The sequence below is a fragment of the Myripristis murdjan genome, chromosome 19, assembly GCF_902150065.1.
Source record: "Myripristis murdjan chromosome 19, fMyrMur1.1, whole genome shotgun sequence".
Classification (NCBI taxonomy): Eukaryota; Metazoa; Chordata; class Actinopteri; order Holocentriformes; family Holocentridae; genus Myripristis; species Myripristis murdjan.
The window spans coordinates 1,891,790-1,911,978 of NC_043998.1; the positions used below are offsets into that span (position 1 = coordinate 1,891,790).

At 42.6% G+C, this 20,189-nt stretch overlaps 4 protein-coding genes across 4 annotated transcripts in view; 2 read left to right on the forward strand and 2 right to left on the reverse strand.

Annotated features, from left to right (window-relative positions):
• Positions 1–42: 42 nt before the first annotated feature.
• Positions 43–3,402, forward strand: bccip (BRCA2 and CDKN1A interacting protein). The gene is made up of 7 exons (XM_030077588.1): positions 43–243; positions 446–520; positions 662–742; positions 871–960; positions 1,102–1,289; positions 2,572–2,740; positions 2,824–3,402. Exons 1-7 carry the CDS (start codon positions 103–105, stop codon positions 2,992–2,994), a joined length of 915 nt encoding a protein of 304 aa, XP_029933448.1. The 5' UTR covers positions 43–102; the 3' UTR covers positions 2,995–3,402.
• A 776-nt stretch (positions 3,403–4,178) lies between these two features.
• dhx32a (DEAH (Asp-Glu-Ala-His) box polypeptide 32a) lies at positions 4,179–13,938 on the reverse strand. The gene is made up of 11 exons (XM_030077587.1): positions 13,306–13,938; positions 11,988–12,181; positions 10,457–10,829; positions 9,455–9,694; positions 9,273–9,366; positions 8,688–8,837; positions 7,437–7,628; positions 7,072–7,212; positions 5,607–5,797; positions 5,276–5,466; positions 4,179–5,168 (listed from the first exon to the last, which is right to left on the reverse strand). Exons 1-11 carry the CDS (start codon positions 13,564–13,566, stop codon positions 4,970–4,972), a joined length of 2,226 nt encoding a protein of 741 aa, XP_029933447.1. The 5' UTR covers positions 13,567–13,938; the 3' UTR covers positions 4,179–4,969.
• A 490-nt stretch (positions 13,939–14,428) lies between these two features.
• On the forward strand, positions 14,429–17,716 carry fank1 (fibronectin type III and ankyrin repeat domains 1). The gene is made up of 11 exons (XM_030078340.1): positions 14,429–14,453; positions 15,657–15,810; positions 15,929–16,053; positions 16,163–16,244; positions 16,412–16,486; positions 16,563–16,628; positions 16,739–16,904; positions 17,038–17,181; positions 17,256–17,333; positions 17,486–17,530; positions 17,615–17,716. The coding sequence occupies exons 1-11, from the start codon at positions 14,429–14,431 to the stop codon at positions 17,648–17,650; spliced, it is 996 nt and encodes a 331-aa protein (XP_029934200.1). The 3' UTR covers positions 17,651–17,716.
• Positions 17,717–17,895: 179 nt separating this feature from the next.
• The window catches only part of adam12a (ADAM metallopeptidase domain 12a), a 71,396-nt gene continuing 69,102 nt past the window's right edge, over positions 17,896–20,189 (reverse strand). Inside the window, 2 exon segments of the mRNA XM_030078342.1 lie at positions 17,896–19,983; positions 20,110–20,189. Of these exon segments, the coding sequence (XP_029934202.1) occupies positions 19,914–19,983; positions 20,110–20,189 (150 nt within the window). The 3' untranslated portion in view covers positions 17,896–19,913.

Below are 20,189 nucleotides of genomic sequence, written 5' to 3' on the forward strand. Positions count from 1 at the left end.
CCATCATGGCGGCCACACTGGTCCAGTTTCCCGGTACGCAACAGCTGAACTGTAACCCTTGCCCCGCCCCCTCGGTTCGCACACGTGGTTGATGTTTGCAGCATGGCTTCGTCAGCTAAGAGACGAGCGGTAGGTTTGGGCGAAAACCCCGAGGAGAGTGGAAACAGCTCGGACGAGAACACGGAGGACGATGCGGACTCTGGGGAGGAGGACAGCGACGATTCGGAGGAGGAAATCAACGAAGTAAAAACACACAAAAAACTCTGTTTGTATGCACGGCCTCGCTAGGTAGCTAAGTGTGCTAACCCAGCTGTCAGCTAATGTTATTAGCAGCTAACCAGGAGACTAGACTCCTAAATGTGACACTAGCTCTGTGTACTCTTATCATTAAGGTACAGCTCTCACATTAAATACACACTGCTTTGTTTTGTTTTATCTTTATCAGGAGGTCATCGTGGACTTTGAAGCCCATACCATCTCAGACAACGACTTCAATGGGATCAAGAAACTTTTGCAGCAGGTTCGGAATGTTGTTGTTGCCAGCCACAACAAAATATAACACATAAACAAATTAGCCTTCAAGTTAATAAATGAAAAGAAAACGCATTAAGTTATGTAGAGACGTGACTCATTTTGTCACTGATGTTTTGTTTGGATGCAGCTCTTCCTGAAGGCCCATGTAAACACATCAGAGATGACAGACATCATCATTCAGCAGAATCATGTTGGAAGTGTCATAAGGGTGAGTTACTTGTAGCTCTCTGCTGGTTACACTGTGATTTCTCTTATGTTATATATTGCAGATTATGTTTCGGCTGGGTCTGTTTTATCCTTTGTGCTTCATTAATTTGTCCCATCATTGTGCCCCAGCAAGCAGAAGTGCCAGAAGACAGTGATGATGACAGCGACCCAGATGAGGTGTTTGGTTTCATCAGTATGCTGAACCTCACAGAGAGGAAGGTAACACTGCTGGAACACAAAAATCAACTCTCTGACTAATCAGCGACTGATCAGTGGGGTCTTGAACCGTTTGTGTGACATCGATACACGTCAGATTCCTCTAAAGCTTCACTGTGTGTGTGAAACTGATGCTGTTGGCAGGGGGTCCAGTGTGTGGAGGAGGTGAAGGAGCTGATCATGGAGCAGTGTGAGAAGAACTGTCCACACAGCATGACCGAGCAGCTGGAGCAGATCCTCCAGGACACCAGCAAGCCCGTGGGGCTGCTGCTGAGCGAGCGTTTCATCAACGTGCCTCCGCAGATCGCCCTGCCGCTGCACAAACAGCTCCAGTGAGTCCTCTGTCCTGCTTGTCTAGCCTCTTTCAGTTTCTTTTAAAGCAGAACTCCTCTTTTATCCACAGATAATTACTACTGGGAGAATCTGTTGCTGCTGCATCATTTGGAGTTAATCTACTTGTCAAGAGAGTTTATTGTTATATGTACTGAACAACGCACTGGTTGTCCGAACAATGGAAATCTTATGACATGGCTAAATTAGGAAAGTAGCACAGGGCTATGTCCATATAGTAAAAATAGTAATCCTGGAACAGAAGCAATAAATAGATAATCAGACAGTTGATAATGGAAAAAATGGACCAATGTGATGGTCTGAGTTCTGAGGTAGTGGAGCTGATTATGCTTTCTGAAGGTGGGTTAGGAGCTACTGAGCAATGTGATGGCCTGAGGGAAGAAACTGTTTGTGATCCTGGTGGTCCGAGCCTTGACTCTCCGGTAATGCCTGTCAGACGACAGAAAAAAGGCCGGGTGACAGGTATCCATAACGATATTCTGTGCTTTCCTAAGGCATTGTGTGGGGTAGACGCCACGCACGGTTGCAGTCACTGATGCTCTCAGCTGTCTTCATCGCCCTCTGGAGAGAGTTGCTGTCCACAGTGGAGCAGCTCCCACACCAGGTGGTGATGCAGCCAGTTAAGAGGCTCCTGGAAGAAATGCCCAACTTCTTTAGCAGTTTTCATTATGGATCTAGTTTAATAAGCGTTGAGTTGTTGTGGTTTGTTTGTGAGGGCTGCAGCTGCCAGGGAGGCTATGTAGTTTATTTTTACATTTTGTTTGTGGCAGTGAGAGAAAGTTTTCAGCGAGGTGTTTATCTCTGGTGAATGAGTGCAGAGCAACACCGCCACCAGGGGGCTATACTGTCAACAAGGAAGTTTCTCAAATTACCCAAATCTGAAAGGGTGACCTGCTCCTTTGTGTTTACTGCACCGTTGCATCTTGGGAGTGGCTTTGTGGATGGGCCTTTCTAGTCAGGGCATTTAGTTTGAATTACATTTTCCTTGCTTCCCTGTCTGGTCTGGTTGTTTTCACTATTCAAATAGTGGCTGAAGTGTAACTAATGTTAAATTGATTTGATAATGTTAAAAAAAAAAAAATCTTTGAGGACCTATTAACTATGAAAATACATAATGAGTAAGGAATAGTTGCTTTTGATTTACAGAGTGTCAGTCTCTGAAATTGAACATCCAGTCATTAGAAGTCAAGCTTTTTTTTTTTTTTTTTTACTAGCATAGTGTGCAGAAAAATAAACCTTTTTTTTTTCTTTTCTGTTCTCCAGGGAGGAAATGGCAGAAGCTCAGAGGACAAATAAGCCCAGTGGCAGGTGTCATTACTGCCTGATGATCAGCAAGACCTGCAAAGAGGCGACCAAGAGCATCCCAGCCAGAGGAGGGGCTCCCAAAGAGGAGCTGATGTTTGTCAATGCAGAGGAGGAGTTCTTCTATGAGGTAGAATCAAGTGTTAGAAAGTGTAATTCACTCATTTTCTCACCAGGCTTTTGTGCTAATGATATTGTGTGTGCCCGCTACAGCAAGCCACCATGAAGTTCAACTACTCGGTCCAGGAAGAGGCAGACTCCTGCTTGAGCGGCAGGTGGTCGTTCGACGACGTGCCCATGAAGCCGTTCAGGACAGTGATGCTGATACCAGCAGACAGAATGCCTGCCATCATGGACAAACTCAAAGAATACCTCACCATGTGAACCTCCCAATAAACCAAGACCATGTGCACACACAACAACTGTGGACTTGTGGAAACGGTTCGATATACTCAGAAGAAATGTTTTCGTATTCCTTCATTAATGATGTAATACAGTTATAAGACACCGGTAAACCATGTATGAACCATTATAGTAGTAGTTTTCTATATCAGTGGTTCTAAAAATGCTTTTGCTTTAGTTTCTTTTTTTTTTTAAATCCCTTATTTACCTCAGATACTATCTGAAAGTAAAAAACTGTCGACCTTGTTCATACTGCAAAAATATATTTACAATTGTGGTACATCATCTGCACATGAAACAACATAATTGGCATTACATTAAATAGTGATGTTTTCTGCAATCGGAATTTTCTATAATAACAAGGTTATTAAACAAGACAATTTACATTAACATTTCATCTTGTCTCCAGTGATTAAATTCCAACAGATAATGCTAACGTGTGCGAGTTAGAAGAGGCCAGTCTCAGAACAGGTGGCAGGGGGATCTGAGGGTTATTTCTCTGTTAAGCCAATTACTGAACAGTAAGGCACTAAAGAGGCAACCGCAGATTGTTAGCATTCAAATATTATCCCCATGATAGTAGAGTCTGTTTATACCATAACCTTCCATGTCCAGCCGTACAACATGGACAGGAAGTGTGACTGACTGCTTGATGACAGACATGTGACAGCTTTTATAACCAAGTACAGATGATAAGGAGAGTAAAGACGTCGCTCAATGAAATTAATCACCAATTCTGTCAGTGGAGCCATTCCAGGCAGTAAATGATTTATCACAGATTTTCAGCATGACTTTTAAACTGCTTATTCTAGGAGAGTTTATATTCAATTATAGATTCTACCATCCTTGACCATAAGACGATATGTTTTTGAGTGGTATTCCCCTTTAAGAAGAGTAGCACAGCACAGAGAGCCAGCAGGGCAAGGCTAACAAGGCCCTGTGTATCTAAGCAAATCAATTCAACCACCTGACCCACTACAAGATAAACAGCACCAAGGGAAACGGGTAGAAAAACAACGTTAAGTGGTTCTATGCCAACGTTTACATCCCTAACACTACAACACACTAAAGCTGCCATTGCTAAAAAATATTTTGTGGGTCTACATTGTCTACAGAGCAGGGACAATGTTTTCCTGATGGCATCACCAGGACTCTACTAGCTTTGGTCAGCACTGCCCTATTAATACATTTATATTTTACACGGGTACATTTATGAGTGAATATTTTTTTTTTTTTTGCTGGAGTATTCTGCTGAAGAATTTGTGTAGCTCTTCACCACTGGTGATTGACAAATGCATGACACATCTGCATGCCGTGACACCAGTTAAGCTTTCCAGGTCTTGTATCATGTCAACTCGGACAACATCCCTAAGTCTCAAATCCAGCTCGTCACAATATGAAGTCAACAACCCGAGTGGCAAACGGCTTCCAGAACAACAGCTTTGAAGAGGAGACGACGAGAGGAAAGGAACGTCTGTGACAACCCGGCTGTCAAACGACTTCTGAGGCAGCCTGAACACACAGCAAAGTGCTCCACTCCATCATTTTCCAGTCTGCATCTCCCCTCTTCTGTCTGCATCCGAGTGTATGGTGGTGTTTTTCACCCCTTCAATTTATGGCATGTCGACACATCAGACGAGCGTCACGCCAGCCCAGCGCCTCTGCCGCACTTTACACGTCTAATGACCTACATAGCCAATGAGACACCAGCACCAACAATTTTCATGCAAACAGGCGTTGTGTGATGACAGTGTGGAAGGGGGAAAATGTAAACCGTGTTGATTTGTTACACTACGTGTGCCTACCTACACACAAAAAAAGCTTACAGCCATCTTATAAATTGACACTAGAGTCTCTGGTTTGCAACACATAATAAACAGGCTAAATATGAATTCTGTACAAGTAAATCCGTTTGGCAGTAGAGACAAGCCTGGATTTTCACATTCATGAAACCACCTCACTGAATCATACATCTGTCATTAGACTGCACAGCCACGGCACAGTCTTCGTTGGCATCGTTGCTGATTGTTGGCGCTTTTTGCTTCTTGTCTTTGCAGCTGGAGGATGCGTCTTGGTCCAGGATGTTTTGCAGTATGTCTTTGCTCTCACTAGGGGGCAGATTGTAGAAGAAGTACTGGGGTGCCACTTGAATGAACCTAGAAAGACAAAGCACATGTTAGTTTGAGTGATCAACCAATCTACTGCTACTCAAGTTGACATATCTGCAAACGATATTACAGAGGGCCTAAGAATGCAGACTTACACTTGTGGGGAAATTTCAGACACGGTCCTCATGCAGTTGTTCTCTGACAGGGTGTACTCGTGAAATACAACCCACTCCGGCAGTCCCAGCTTGTGAGACTTGACCCCGTAGCTGGAGGACGGGTGCACCTGCGCTATGTGCTTGTGTGTCAGTATGAAGTAATTTCCTGATCCATCCACATCTCGGGCTACCTGCAACCAGACAAACACAATGGTGCGTAGACACATGAGAATTTCAGCTCAGAGGTAGTGCACGGTAAGGGGCACCGGCTTTGAGCGTCACATGAATACAAAAACGCATTCGAATGAACTGGTTTTAAACTTCCACATACCTGCATGAAGAATCCAGCTAACAACGACCTTTTGATGTTGTGTGTGTTGGTCTTGGTGCCAAAGGAGGGCTCAGAGACGGGGAGCTCGATCCTGTTTAGGATGTCGGTCAGCTCTGATCTAATGGCATCAGCGGTCTTCAGGGCGGTGTGATCCAGGAAGTAGTCCTGGCACCATTTTTCTGCACTGAAGTCTGCAAAAACAACACACATCAGACAATGAAGCAGTGTACCGGCCAAGCTCAGGTGCGTCTTTGCATTTCGCACACACTGAAAAAATAAAAATGAGTATTACATAAGCTGAACCTAAGCTTGCAGACACTTAACAGCACATTTCATTAGCCTCTGTAGCTTTATTCTACACCAGGGTGGGAATTATACCACGGCCGCGATGGCCATGGCCTTCGTTGCCCCTCACTCTGGCCATAGTGCCCTGAAAATAATTGTATCCCTCACTGCCAATATGGCCAGTGTGCCCCAAGCAGTCAATCTCTCAAGGTTATTATGGATGCAAGAAAATCTCGAGGGGAAAAAAAAAGCGAATCCCGACCCAAGTTGAATTGAATTTCTGCTCATGTTGGCGCGTGCAACCATTACAAACCAACGTTTCAAGTCTGTGAAACGAGTTCACGGCAGTTCGCATCTGAAGGGACCGTGAGAGGCTGTGCACGCCCCTCTACCTGACCAAATCAAAGACTTCTGTTAATACCACAAAGACGTGTCATTTTGACAGTTCTGCTAGGTAATCTGCTTCATTACTAGTTCCTTGTTAAGTTACAAACGTAATATTTCTTTTTATCCTACAATAACTTAAATTTAAGACATTTACCGGTACCAAGACACAAGTCTAAATTTATTGTATTAAAAAGGTTGGCTAAACAAAACAAATGCTTTTGTTTAATTGTATGAAGTCAAGATGTTTATTCATAGCATAGGTCACAAGTCCAGGCATTTTACTCAATGGCCTTGGTGCCCTGGCATGTGGCCTTAATGCCCTAAAAAAAAGTGGCAACACCAAAGGCCAAATGGCCTGCCCCTAAAACTGTGTAATTCCCACCCTGTTCTACACAGAACAGGTTCATAAGTCAGCATTAAATAAAATTTAACCTCTTATCTATTTTTTATGAACAAGCTCTATTGATTTAAGCACAATGGTTTGCAAATGAACACTGAATGCTTCTTTTTTATTTGACTAGTAAAAAGAAATGTCAAGTTGACAAACACCACAAAGTTGATAGCTCGGGGGAGCTACATGATAAAAGTCCAATTTTGTTTTTTTTTTTAATATCTCAACTATAGTCCCCACTGGTATGATGATACTAAGTTTTTGTGTGACAGATAATGACAGATTGCATTTGCTGTGGCATGATAACCCACAGCAGAGCAATAAGGATGCCTCAGGTTGAGTGAGTGAGTTTAAAAATGTTCTCATTCAGTGGCAGCAGGATGCTTCTGATCTGGAACTTACATGGTTCTCTCTGGCTTTGTTTGAAGGCGTTGTAGATGTTTATGAGGGTGAAGTGATCGCCTTCAGGGTGCTGGAACTTCCTGTGACACTGGACTGCCTCGTGGGCCATGCCAGCAGGTGGCTCCAGGAGGCAGCTGGGCGCTAACACACACAAAATCAACAACAGGGTCATCAACATGACTGGAGAAAGCCACTCTCTCCAAGGCCATCTGGCTCAGTGTCTGGGAGAGACTGAAACTGAAACAGACAAACGGCTAAAACTCTGTCCATATGGTGAATCTCAGAACTGCTCGGCAGATTTTTCATTCGGATTATAAATTCAAAAGATTAGCAGAATCAATAATAAATCTCCTTAAAAACTGTACCTGTTAGCATGGCTGCGATGGTCAACATCTCGCTCACACAGTCAAACTCGCAGGATGCCAGCAGAGCTTTGGCCATTTGAGGGTCCAGAGGCAATTCGGAAATGATGATCCCGATCTCGGATAAGTTGCCATCATTATCTAAAGCTGCAAGGTAATCCAGCTCCTCCAAAGCCTGCATGAGACCCTCAGGGTCTGCATGAATGAAACACACAGTATGAGCACTGCAAAAACGCGAAATCTTACAAAATCTTACAAAATCTTACAAAAACTGGCAAAATTTGCCAGTGGAAAAAGTGAAAATTCACTTGAAATAAGTGAAAATTAGCTAGAAACAAGAAACAAATTTTGCCAATGAAACAAGCAAATTTTCACTTGTTTCAAGCAAATTTTCACTTGAAACAAGAGACAATTGTCTAAAAACAAGTTACTTCTGAGCTGATCATGTCTTATTTTAAGTGTAATGAGATATTTTGACTAGTAATAAGACATTTTTGACTTGAAATAAGACAAATAATCTTGGTAAGATTTTGAGTTTTTGCAGTGAGTGTGTTATGAGCCCCACTTTTTTTCAATGAACAGAAAAAGTTAATACATAAAGTTTAAAAAAATGTGAAGTATAAATAACATTACATTTGTTTCTGATGTATCTATGAATATGTGTATTTCTGATACAAATTCAGCATGTCAGCTTTACAACAAATCATTAACACATCACCATTACCAACACATTACACTATATTTTTTAAGCATCATTCACATTTAAGCTTTCATTTTGCATTCTTCGCTCTTACACGAAAACAGAAGACACACCATCAAAAGGAAAATAACATTTTGTGCAGGTCGTGCAACAACATAAAGATGTATTACAGTAGATTTGGCCTGTCCACTTCCTCTTCATTGTGCCTGGCCGGCGCTGCCCTAACGGGACATATTGTATGATCGTTAATGAGCTGGCCTCTTTTAGCCTGTTCTGTCCTGTCCGTGCTGGGGCGGGTGAGAGTACAGACAATGGTTAGTAGCAGGGCAACTGTCAGCTCAGCTAAAGCATGGCTGACTGGGCCCAAACAGCTCCGCCGCATGCTGCACACGCAGATCCATCTGTACTTCCCCTGGCAAAATCCCCCTCCCTCATACACCTCTCTGGTTGTGTTTCAGGGTCAGGGCGAGATGCCGTCTCAGGGAGCTAGTGTCCCAAGAATACTTACTAGGATACTATTTCTTGTCGAATTTCCACCACGTTTGACTACTAACCTGGTCTGTCAATGAAATCACAATGTCCCAGGCCAGCTATCTCCATCCTCTTGAGGAAGAGGACTGTGGGCGTAATGTTGGACTCTAAAATCTGTGGGGAGCTCTCTGCAGGCAGCTCTCTCTCCTCTGGATATAGGCAGAAACACTTGCCTTGGGGAAAAAAAAGTGACAAAAGGAAGTAAATTCACTTAAGCAAAAACCTGATTCATTCTGTGGTTTTGAATGGAGTTCATTGATTACCTGGTGTCTGGGAGGTGAACAGCACTTAAAGCCACTCAATCCTCTCATCTTGTCATTAAAACCAGCGGCTGCTCTCTCAAGTTAACTCACCAGCACACCGAATCGCAATAGAGGGAACCAAATAACTGGCATTTTCAAAAAGTGGTACCTGTTGCTGCCTACTATGTTTCATTATATTGATTATACTGTTGATATGATTCGGTAACAGGTTTTTGTCCTGGTAATAATACATTCCAGACTTCAGAATATTACACCATTTCTGAGTTTGGCTTAAATTCAGAAAGAAATGGTTCAGTTTTCATTGATCCAAGTGTTGCGCAGCTTCACGAGTGAATATTGGCATACCTGTTAGTCCAGGCAGCTGCTTGCGTTGGTCTGCTTGGCACCTGCTGATAGGTCGAAGCACCTCTGAGTTAGCCCTTATCCTTGGATTGTACACCTAAATGGTACAAACCAAATCCAAGTTAATATCTGCATCCTCCTCACTTAAAGGATGCATGATGCAAACTGCTTGTTGGGAAACTTACAAATCTTTTCTCTACTCCAGTGTCAATAACAAAGTTGACAGAGCCTATGGTACACAGCATGTCCTCCCCTTGTGAAGCAGAGAGGAAAACCCTCCTAAACCTCCTGGAGCCTGGCTCCTCACCCAGGAGAGGGAGGAGCCCTCCCTGGCCTGTGCACAGGACCACCGGCACCATCTGGCCCAACTCTGCCCCGAGCCTGGCGCCTTCTCTCTGGAGGATACTGTGGGCACAATCAACCTCCTGTGGAAGGGAGCACAGGCATGAAGTGAGAGCTGATTTTTTTTTCCTAAAAAAAAAAAAAAGATTAATGGTATGTTGGCCTGACATTTGACAGGCTTATGGATTTGATCTCTTTCAAACACCACACATAGTCGCCAACTTTGGTGAGATAGACAGACTGATTTTGTAAAATCAGTCATGTCATCATAAAGTCATACAGTGCTGTTAAATTTCAGAGATACAAGCCTGTGTACCTAAAGCTTTTTGCCACAACTGTATCCAGCCAATAATATGACTATTGTTTTCATTCCAAGTTGTAAATCCAAACCTGGATTATCAATGTGTGCCTATTAATGTGCAGTATATGTTTCGTCAAAGAAAACTCTATTTATTGCTTTACTTGAAAGCATCTGTCATAAAGCATCAATGAAATGGCTGAGTGAGCAGTCCTATTGGCAAGTGTCTGGAGTCCATTATCATGCACGGGGAGACAGACAACAACAACAACAAAAAAAATACACTGTCACCACAGAGTGTGCTTCCTGTCAGGCTAACATCATCAGCTAAAAGCAGCAAAAAAACAAAACATAACAAAAAAAGAGCAAACAAAAAAACAGTCAGCGACAGGGAAGGGTATCCATTTTCTATGTCAGCATTATGACAAGTAAGCACACAAGACAGACGGGGGGCTATTTTGAAACAGCAAAAGAGTAAATAATGCCAAGAATAAACTATAAACAACCAGCCGCTATGAAACCCCTCCTCAAAAATCTCATCTCTCACCTGTGCTGAGGCCAAGAACATGGCAATATCTCCTTCCTCCTTGGTGCGATGGATCTCCAGCACCAGCCTCAATGCGGAGTAGAAGTAGTCTTTGTGGCTGCTGTTGCTGTAGACCACCTCAGCCGGGCACAAGGCCTCCAGGTGGACGAGAGGGACGCTGCCGCAGTGGTTCAGCAGCTTGTCCGTCATAGGTGGCACGGTGAGGACGACCACCCTGAGCTCGGGCCTCTGCAGCAGGATGTCCTTGAGGAGACCCAGGAGGATGTCGGTGCTTACGGTCCTTTCGTGAGCCTGGTCGATGACGATGGCCCCGTACTGCTCCAGCAGCGGGTCTGACATCATCTCTCTCAGCAGCATGTTGTCAGTGCAGTACCTGGGCAATAAAACCATGACAGTTAATTGTGGAAATGCTTAACAGTTTTTCAGTCAAGGCCGTACAGTAGGCTTTGGCAATATCCAAAATTAAAATCATGATACTGTGTCACTTAAAAATGACAATACTCAGTATTATCATTATATTTTGATGCAGGCGATTCAGCTAAGATTTCAAAGAATTAATTTATTTTTGTGTAGAAAATATCACGTATGGTTACAAATATTGGGATATTCAACATTATCAGATATCATTCCCTGCATTATTTAGAATAATGACTATGGTCAATGCAATGCACCACCCAGCCCTAAAACTGTCAAGGAATACAGGATATAAAATATGTGATATAAGGAACTTGTACTGTGAATTGTTTAAAAATTTACATCTGATTTAAAGTGGTGATCATAACATTTTCTATTGCTGATGTGTTGAACCTAGGACTGGGCAATACATCAATATTTTATCAATATCATGATGGATATTGTAATATTATGGTAGGGCATAAGTGTTGTCCTTTTCTGGTTTTAAAATCTGCATTACAGTGAAGGGATGCAATTTTCTGATCTTATTAGACTGTTGCTCTTCTATTATTTGCATTTACCTGCTTGGTCATCATATCCACATCGCTATTGATTGCTTATCAAAAATCTCTTTTGTATGAATATCTTATGAAACCATCAGTAAATAGTCAACCCTACAATACTGCCACAATACTGATAAGAGGTATTCAATCATAAATATTGTGATATTTGTTTTTGTGCATATCACCCGGTCCTCGTGAAGCCTAATTGTCTTTGACATGAATATGGTCCACATAAAAGAAGTACAGGATCTAATGCCCTATATGATAACCCAGGTACTGTAGGCTGCAACATACACACACAGACAAGCACACACACACTTAATCTTTGTTGAGGCAGCAGCTTCAAAGGGGGGATGTGTGGGTAGCATCTGCAATATGCTTTATTGCATGAGTGAGGAGCAAAGGCACGGAGGAGATAAAAGTGTGACAGGGGTAGTGTGTGGATAAGATAAAAACATGATTCATGTGTGTCACTGCGATTGACTTCAGTGTGGTTTCACGCCACGGTTATGTAGTCTCTGAGCGGTTTTACTGGCACGCGTGAAAACAGGCAGGCTAGGAGCTCGTGAACAGACCTCAACACGGTGTCGGAGCAGCAGCAAGTCTCCAGAGGGATGGTGTAGCCCACTTCATGGCCAATGTTGACATCCATTTCATCAGCCACACGTAGTGCCATGTCGACAGCCTGCTGCCTGTGGGTCTGGGTGCACACCACCATGCCATGCTGGTACTGGGCAGACAGACAGAACTCAGCACACCACTGAGGGATCTGAAACACAGAAGAGACACTTTTTAACCACTAGTGTCAAAATGGTTCAGAATGCTATTTTTTTTTTTAATAACATTTAAGGCACATATTAGAGCTCTTCTAAGCACAATGTCCTAACAACGTAGGAATTGATGGAGGGGAGCCACTCAGAGTTGCCCCAATCATTTTTTAAGTATAAACACACAGCATAACACACAGTGACAGGGGATATCCTATGGTATTATCGTTCATAATGCAAAATTGCTTTGGCAGCATGTGGCGGCTCCAGCGGATCAGGGCTTAGCAACAGGAGGTCCCCTAACACCCATGCCGGAGCCTTTGTGCTGCTGGCCTGTCAGGCAAGCAGGCCTGCTGAAGCTTGGACAGCCTCACAGGGACACAACGGCATCTGCTGAGCTGGCGCACAGAGGCTCACACATCCTGCCCCGGGACAGTGAATATTTACTGCACAAAGCAACCAGTTGCATACATGCCAAAGCACTTTTAGAGTTCACTCAGATGTGTCCAAAGTGTCAGAGAAGTGGTGCTTTTCAGTAGAACATGTTATGACATTCTGTGAGGCATGTGCTTCAAATTTAAATCAAATCAGGAGGCTGGTTACTCAACTCCTCAGCCTGTTTATTGACTGAATAGACAGACTGCATGGCTGGGAATGTGGTCAACAAACAGCAGCAGGTTATCTACAAATTGCATTATGCAGTGGTATTTGAATCTGAGGGCAGTCAAAATGTCACTGAGCAGATAGAGAGAGGAAAGTGCAAAGAGCTGCACTCTTCATTCTTCATGTCTGCTGTCCCAAGCTCCAAAAAAGAAGCTCCAATATCAGGTTCCACATTACTATAATTAGATGGGGAGACTGGCCATCCCATTGAGTTTCACACCCCTCAAGAACTGAAAACTCTTGAGAATGTTCTATAAATGTTCTCTGGTGTCTAAAGTTATTCTGGGAAATGTTGGAAATCAAAAGTTAAAAGAATAAACAAACTTGTAGTGAATAAGTTCCCTTCCATCTTAGGTTTTTTGGGGTCAGTCAACCTATTCCGGAAAATGGGCACTGATTACAGGAATCAATTCTTTAACCTTAATGACAAGAACTGATCACTATACTAATCGCTCAGGCTCACCTGTGTACTTTTCCCAGTCTTTGCCGTCCCAGACACAATCACAAGTTGGTTGTTGACCAGCGCATCCACAAACTCACACCTGGCCTTCCACACGGGCAGAGCCTTCCTCTCTTTTAATAATTTATAGTAACGAGAGGAGAAGGGCAACCCATCGAACTGATTTAACTCCAGATCATCTCCAAAGCCAAACGCATCCTCCTCGGGACATCCCGCACTTTCAGGGCAAATGTCTTGCTGCGTTAAATTAGTTTCCTCCGACATGACACGCAGATGTGTGAATAAGAACGAGAGCGCAACAAAGTTTTTGGCAGCGTCTCAACTACAGCATACGTGCACATCCGCGTGAAACGGGATTTTTTTAAACGTCCCAACAGTAATATGATTATTTGGCCCTCCGTCCTGCCTTTAAAATTAGAGAGCACACAGTCTAATCCGCACAAGAGACATTTGGATGGATGAGACGCCGCATTCCGAACGCAAAAACTCGCAAAATATGTCTAATAGCAGCCTGTCTATTAACAGTGGTCCATTTCTCTTATCCGAGCTGTTTGTTAAGTTCACACTTTACTTTGTCCCGTTCAGGCTGGGCTGGAGCGCAGCGCACGGCGGTACGTAGTTATGTCCGGCGTGGCTCCACACGTGTGTTGATTTGCATACGGCTGAGCGCCGATCTAACCGTAATCTCTTGTAATCCCGTTAACATCATATGAGAGTTTAAGTGTGGAAAGCAGGAAATGTGGGCTAATGAGAATGCTTTAACCAGTTATTTATGGCTAATCTAAGAATATGTGAATCTATAAGGAAAACAGATTTGATGTTATACTCAAATAATATTTTCAGAGACAGAGAGTTTATAATCTAAATCCAGGAATATTATATGTAGAGACTCCTTGCTCATTGTGGAGTTGATAATGTGCTCATACTGCAGTAACAATAGCCTACTTCCTCCCGGTGACGAGTAACGGAGCTGTCCCCGTGTGTCCGAGGAGGCCGGCTGGGTTGCACGTGAGCCCACTGTCCATCTGTTTCCATAGAAACGGTCAACTAACACCCCGCTGGGCTGCAGGGCTGCACTGCAGAGCACCGACATCCTCCTGCACAGGCAGCCACTGGGAAACTGCAGATGCAGCCCGCAACGGAGTGCCATGGTAGGAATTTGTCTTATTTTCAAGATTAAGATGTTCAGAGACTAGAGGAGTGTTTCTTTTTTTAACTTCAGAGTGCTAGTGTGTCTTTGTTCCTTGTGTTTCAAAGAGAATAGTGTACAGCCTACACAACTAAGTGAAAAATAGGCTAAGTGAAAAACGTATCTAGTTAGTTTTTAATAAATGCTACAAAAGGGCAAGATTAAGAATGGCTCCATATATAACGTTAGATGTGAGTTAGGAGTGTAAGAAAAAAAGCAACAGTTTCTTTGCCGTCGTTTTATAGAAAAACCTGAATGCATACAACTGAAAGCACTGAAATCCTGTGAGAAGACAGCTGATTGATGGCGTTGGTCTCAAATATCAAGTGTCCAGAGTATCCTCTCACCACGCTCAACAATAGCTGTGTAATCATGAAACCATCCCGGATGTGGATGTGTATTTTACTTGTTGCAGTATTCTAGGAGGCCCTCAAATCTCCAGGGCTTAACTGTAACCTGATGGGAGGAATTGATGTAATATCCTGTGGGTTCCTTCAATCAGGAAGAGTAATTACATAATTAACTGTGGTTTCATATTTTATCAGATGTGACAGAAACTCAGGTTTTGTACTAAATGTTCATTTAGTACAGAAATGTTCATTTAAATGTTGCATGAAGCTTCTCACTGGTGCAATGGTGTAGACAGAAAGCTATGAGGATAGTGGGAGAAGTGCATGTTTGTGCACTGCTATGCATTCCAGTGGCACTTGGAGAGAAATGAGTTTTCTTAAATGAATGGATAATAGCAATTAAACTTATGAAATGTTAAATTCTACTAAATCCTATAAGTTAAAACCAAGAAAAACCTGTTTTAAGAATCCATTCCACTTAATTCTAGACATTTCAGAGTTTTATTTTCCCTCTTTTGTAGGGCAAAATGCACTTTTGCTTCTTCCAAGTCTATTTAAAAAAAGCCTATTTGACAGTTTGTAATGATGAGTGCCGCATTTGCACCTGGATCATATTTGTGATTATTTTTGATCAACTGTGATGAAAACTGTGAAAACAGGGAAGAAGAAATTACAACAACTCTCTGAGAGACTGGAATATTTCCACTTACAATACATTTTATTTGGCATAAAATGCATTGTACAATTTTGTTAGTGGTTTATTATTTAAAGCTAATACCCTCAGGTTTTAGTAGATCACTCATTTAACCCCACAGACCCCCTAGTGGTTGGGAGGGTTAACCACCACAGTGTAGAGCTGAGCTGGAGCAGTGAGGAGAATGCAGCTCATCTGGGACCTCTCGAAACCTGGACCCTGTTCACTCTCGAAGGGAATGACCCTAAAAAACAGACAACTGTAACTTTCTATGTGTGGGTAAAACATATCCTCACTAATGCACTTTGACAGCAATTATTTCGTGTTGTGGTCCAGATGTTTCAATGGCAGCATCATGATAGCTCTTGGTAATGATTCTGCTTTTGTTTCAAGTGGATATGGGACAAAGTTCACAGTGGACCGGCTAGAGCCAAACACCTTGTACAAATTCAGACTGAAGACCTGCCATCTTTCAGGAGAAATCCTCTATGGGCAAGAAATTTCAGTTCATACTGCACGTATGTCTTCCTGCTAAACTGCCGATAATTTCAGCAGAGTCTGTTTTTTAATAACTCTTGGGACTTTTCTATCTCTTTGGACAATACTGTGTGGTGTTATTTCTTCCAGGAGAACCACTGAATGGGAAAAACCTGCATCAAGCTGTCATCTTAAACAACGAAGAGGAACTGGCTAGAATTTTGCACATGAAGTAAGCCCGCCCACACACTCTCCTTCCCCACTTAATCTGCTGTATAATAACATGAGAGAATTTCTTTCATGTTGGCTTACAGATGGCATATTCTAAGTGCAGGGAAGTGATTTTGCATTTTTTGAGATGAAAATGGAGCGAATAAATCCTGCACGTTCTTCTTGCAGCACTGTGGATGTCAATATTCCAGATCAACTGGGTTTCACCCCTTTGATGGTGGCAACAATGAGAGGATTTTACAGGTAAATATGAGAATTTTGCCAGTACTCACTTTTCTAATGCCGCTTTGAACTGATAATAACCTCATTGTCATTTTAGATTGGTCGATATACTGGTGCAGAATGGAGCAGACGTAAACAAGAAGAGCAGCAGTGGGAAAGACAGGTTTGAACCCATCTCCCTTCAGCTGCTTCAGTATTTACTCAGTATTACAGCACCCCCAACATGCCATTTTGGTAATTTGGTGGTGTGGTGTTTTTATCTCTGTGGACCAGCCTGATGCTGGCCTGCTTCTGTGGCCACCTGGACATTGTGCAGTACCTCAGGAAGTCTGGGGCTCTGTGGATGTCCCGGGACAATGCAGGATGCACTGCCCTCCACTGGGCTGTAGATGGCAGTCATTTGCCTGTCATTCAACATATGATAGAGGATAACTGCCAGGTAAGCAGCCTTCCCAACAACTCAGAAAAGCTTTGTTGGAGGCCTTGTTTGACATTTATCCAGTTGCGTAGTTTGGTAACAAGGATGGTTTTTGATATTGCCTGACTGAAATGTGATATCCCTTGTCTCTCAGGTGGAGGTAAAAGACAGTGTGTCTGGCTGGACGCCCCTCATGAGAGTGTCAGCAGTCACTGGTAATGCCAACGTGGCCTCCATTCTTCTTGGAGCTGGGGCTGACATCAACGTTAGGGACAGGGACGGAAAGACCCCACTAATGGTAAGACATAACATTTAATACATTTTCCAATGTTAGACCTAATTAAATTAGCTGATGTGATGTATGCTTTTTAGATTGCAGTATTGAACAACCATGAAGACCTTGTCAAATTGCTTTTAGAGAATGGCGCAGACCGTCATGTTAAAAATGAGGTAATGGGCTACAGCTTTCAGTTTTTGAATGGGTAAATCAATAACATATTTCAACCCCCCTCTGAAAATAATGACTGCTCTAAAATGTGAAAATTACCTTTGTGTTTCTGTCATATCAGGGGCAATATGCAGTCTCTTTTCTCTGTTTACAGTTTGGCTTCACTGCGAAAGAAATGGCGAAGGCTTTTGAGAGAAAGGTGACTTTTTGTAGATGCATTCATCATTCATAGTTTTAAAATTTCATGGGTTGTGCATAAGCAAATCTGCTTGTTTTTCCACAGAGTATCATGCAACTGCTGGAGGGAGGAAGCCAGTGATCACAGAAAAATACAGACCTTGCTGTGTCTAGGCTATACTGTATGCAATTTTAACATTCAAAAATGCATTTGGCTTTGAAACATGAAGTGATGAATTGAAACACGATTACTTTTCTCCCTGTTTTCAACCAGTCTGGCAGAAAACGTGTACTGTTTGCAAAACATGATGAGTTTTGAGCACAAGGATTGATAACACAAATGTTTTTCAGTGTTTGGTAAACAATTTTACTAATACTGCTTGAGTGTTCAGAATGCCACGGACAGACTTTGACACTTGAAGTGTTTTCTTTACATATGATGTATCAAATAATCATACAAAAAAGCGTCCTCCATGAAAATGTGTTCACCGGTAACACACAGCTGACAAGGAACACATGGACATACAGTCAGGGGACTGTTCACTAATACTGACGCAACTACTAGTACATGAACACATGGCATCGACATAGCAAAGTAAACAAAGTAATGTAAAACTAGTGCATCATTAAAAATATAACAGTATCAAAAGTAACAATTATTTAACATTGGATTTCTGTGTTACAACTCACAGAAATGCTAGATGGGCATCACAAATCATGTCTTTTCTCAGCCTATCTATTTGTGAATAAGGTCTGTGCTTAAAGGAAGTGTTGCTCTATGTGAATGTACATACACTGCATGGCAATCAAGGATAAAACAATAATACTGCAAAAACAAAGGAATATAAGGAAAGACTGCCATGTTGACTGATGTAAGACGTGGTATCAGACATGTAGAATGGCTTGAAAGACTCTTCTAGACAGATAATAGCCAAAGTAAAAAGTAAAAAAAAAAAAAAAAAAAAAAAAAAAAAAAAAAAACGTAGACAATGAATAACTGCTGCACATATCTCTACTATCAGCAATGGGAGTCAAGTTTTGGATGATTGCTGGCTCAGAGCACACTGAATAAGCACTAAACATCATTTCATGGGCAGGAAGACACATAGAATTGCCTCCTTGTCGAGTGAATCAGGCTCTGGCCCATCGAGAAAAACTAACTCTGTTGGTTCAATATCCACACATTAACCCTCTAGCCAGGCACTGCCTGTCTGCACACAGGTGCCTCCATAAAGTTTATTTGGCCTTAATGGCTGCCAGGTTGTAAGAATTTCGTTAGCGATCCCGTGATTCAATCACAGAATTTCACAAAGAGCCCTCGGTGCATACAGGCAGACAGGGAAATATCCAAAGCACACACGACCTTTTAGCAGAGCAATATTTCAGAGCTGTGCAGTCTCTCTGAGGGATGAACACTTCCTTGATCTCAGCTCATTTAAGATCCATGTTCAATTCACATTTAAGTCCCCAGATCCCTTGACTGAGCTGCCTGGGTCTTGTTAAATGAAAGATGATGAATCACTGACATTTGTATTGTTTCATAATTGCACCGGTTACCTTTCCCAAAACTGAATGAAGGGAAACAGAAGTAAATCTCCGCTGGCTGGGCAGATCCACACCGCTCCACCAAAAAGCTGCAGATGTGTAATCACGTGTTGACAATCGCACTGCAGGACCTTCGCATTAATGGCAGGCCTTGCCTATGCTCTTTCTCCTTTGATTGTCTCAAACCTTGCCTGGCCCGTGATCCCTCAGAGTCACTGTGGAGAACATGGCCCTGTTACAAAAACTGTCTCCATCCATCAAATCTAGTGTGTTCCAAATTAGCTGGAAGAGTTCTCTCAAAGGCCTCCGAGTGGACTGGGGGAAAGTGTTGGAACATGAGGACTATACTCTGCAAGAGAGCACTCCTCTGTCATTGCACATTATGCGTCATTCTTCAACTCTTCTGCTATCCCCTAAAACAACATTATCACGTGAAGAGTTCCCTTCATTATAACTGCAGTTCCATTCACACAACATTTTCTGTACATCACAACTTCACAGATTTTAAAGGATTGGTTTCTGTTTCTTTTTCTCCTCCCGCTGTCCTTGACAAAGATCAGCCAATGTGGAAAATAACCGATTGTGAAATGAACACAAACGACAAAATTCAAAACTCTAAGTTGCTGACGTAACGCAAAAGTGTCTGGCACAGTGCACTGTATGGCAATAAATACAGAATATAAATACTTTACATGTACCTGAGCTCAGACTCATAGCACCATTCAGAGACAGAGCACCAAGGGGACACGGCAGGTCTCCTTATTCAAAACTCAGAGAAGCCACCATCTTTTAAGGTTTTCAGAGTTTTCATAGTGCAAATTATAATGTCTTATCGCAACAATGTCCCTTCTGGCCTAGTCTCAGCTGCTATACTTGACTTTGGCAATTATTCGAGGCTTTGGTAGAGTTGGAGGTTGCTTGGGAGCGGGTCTGAAAGAGAGAGAAAACAGATGTTGTATATTTTACAGTGATACCAGCTTTGTATCAACATAAGATGTACTGCATATCGTTTAAATTCATTAATCTAATGCCAGGTTGGTGAGCGCTGGATCTCACCTGTTGGGGGCGGGGCGGACAGGTCTGGGTACCCCGGGGATTGTAACAGGGCCACAAACAGCAGAGGGCCCTTCGACCAC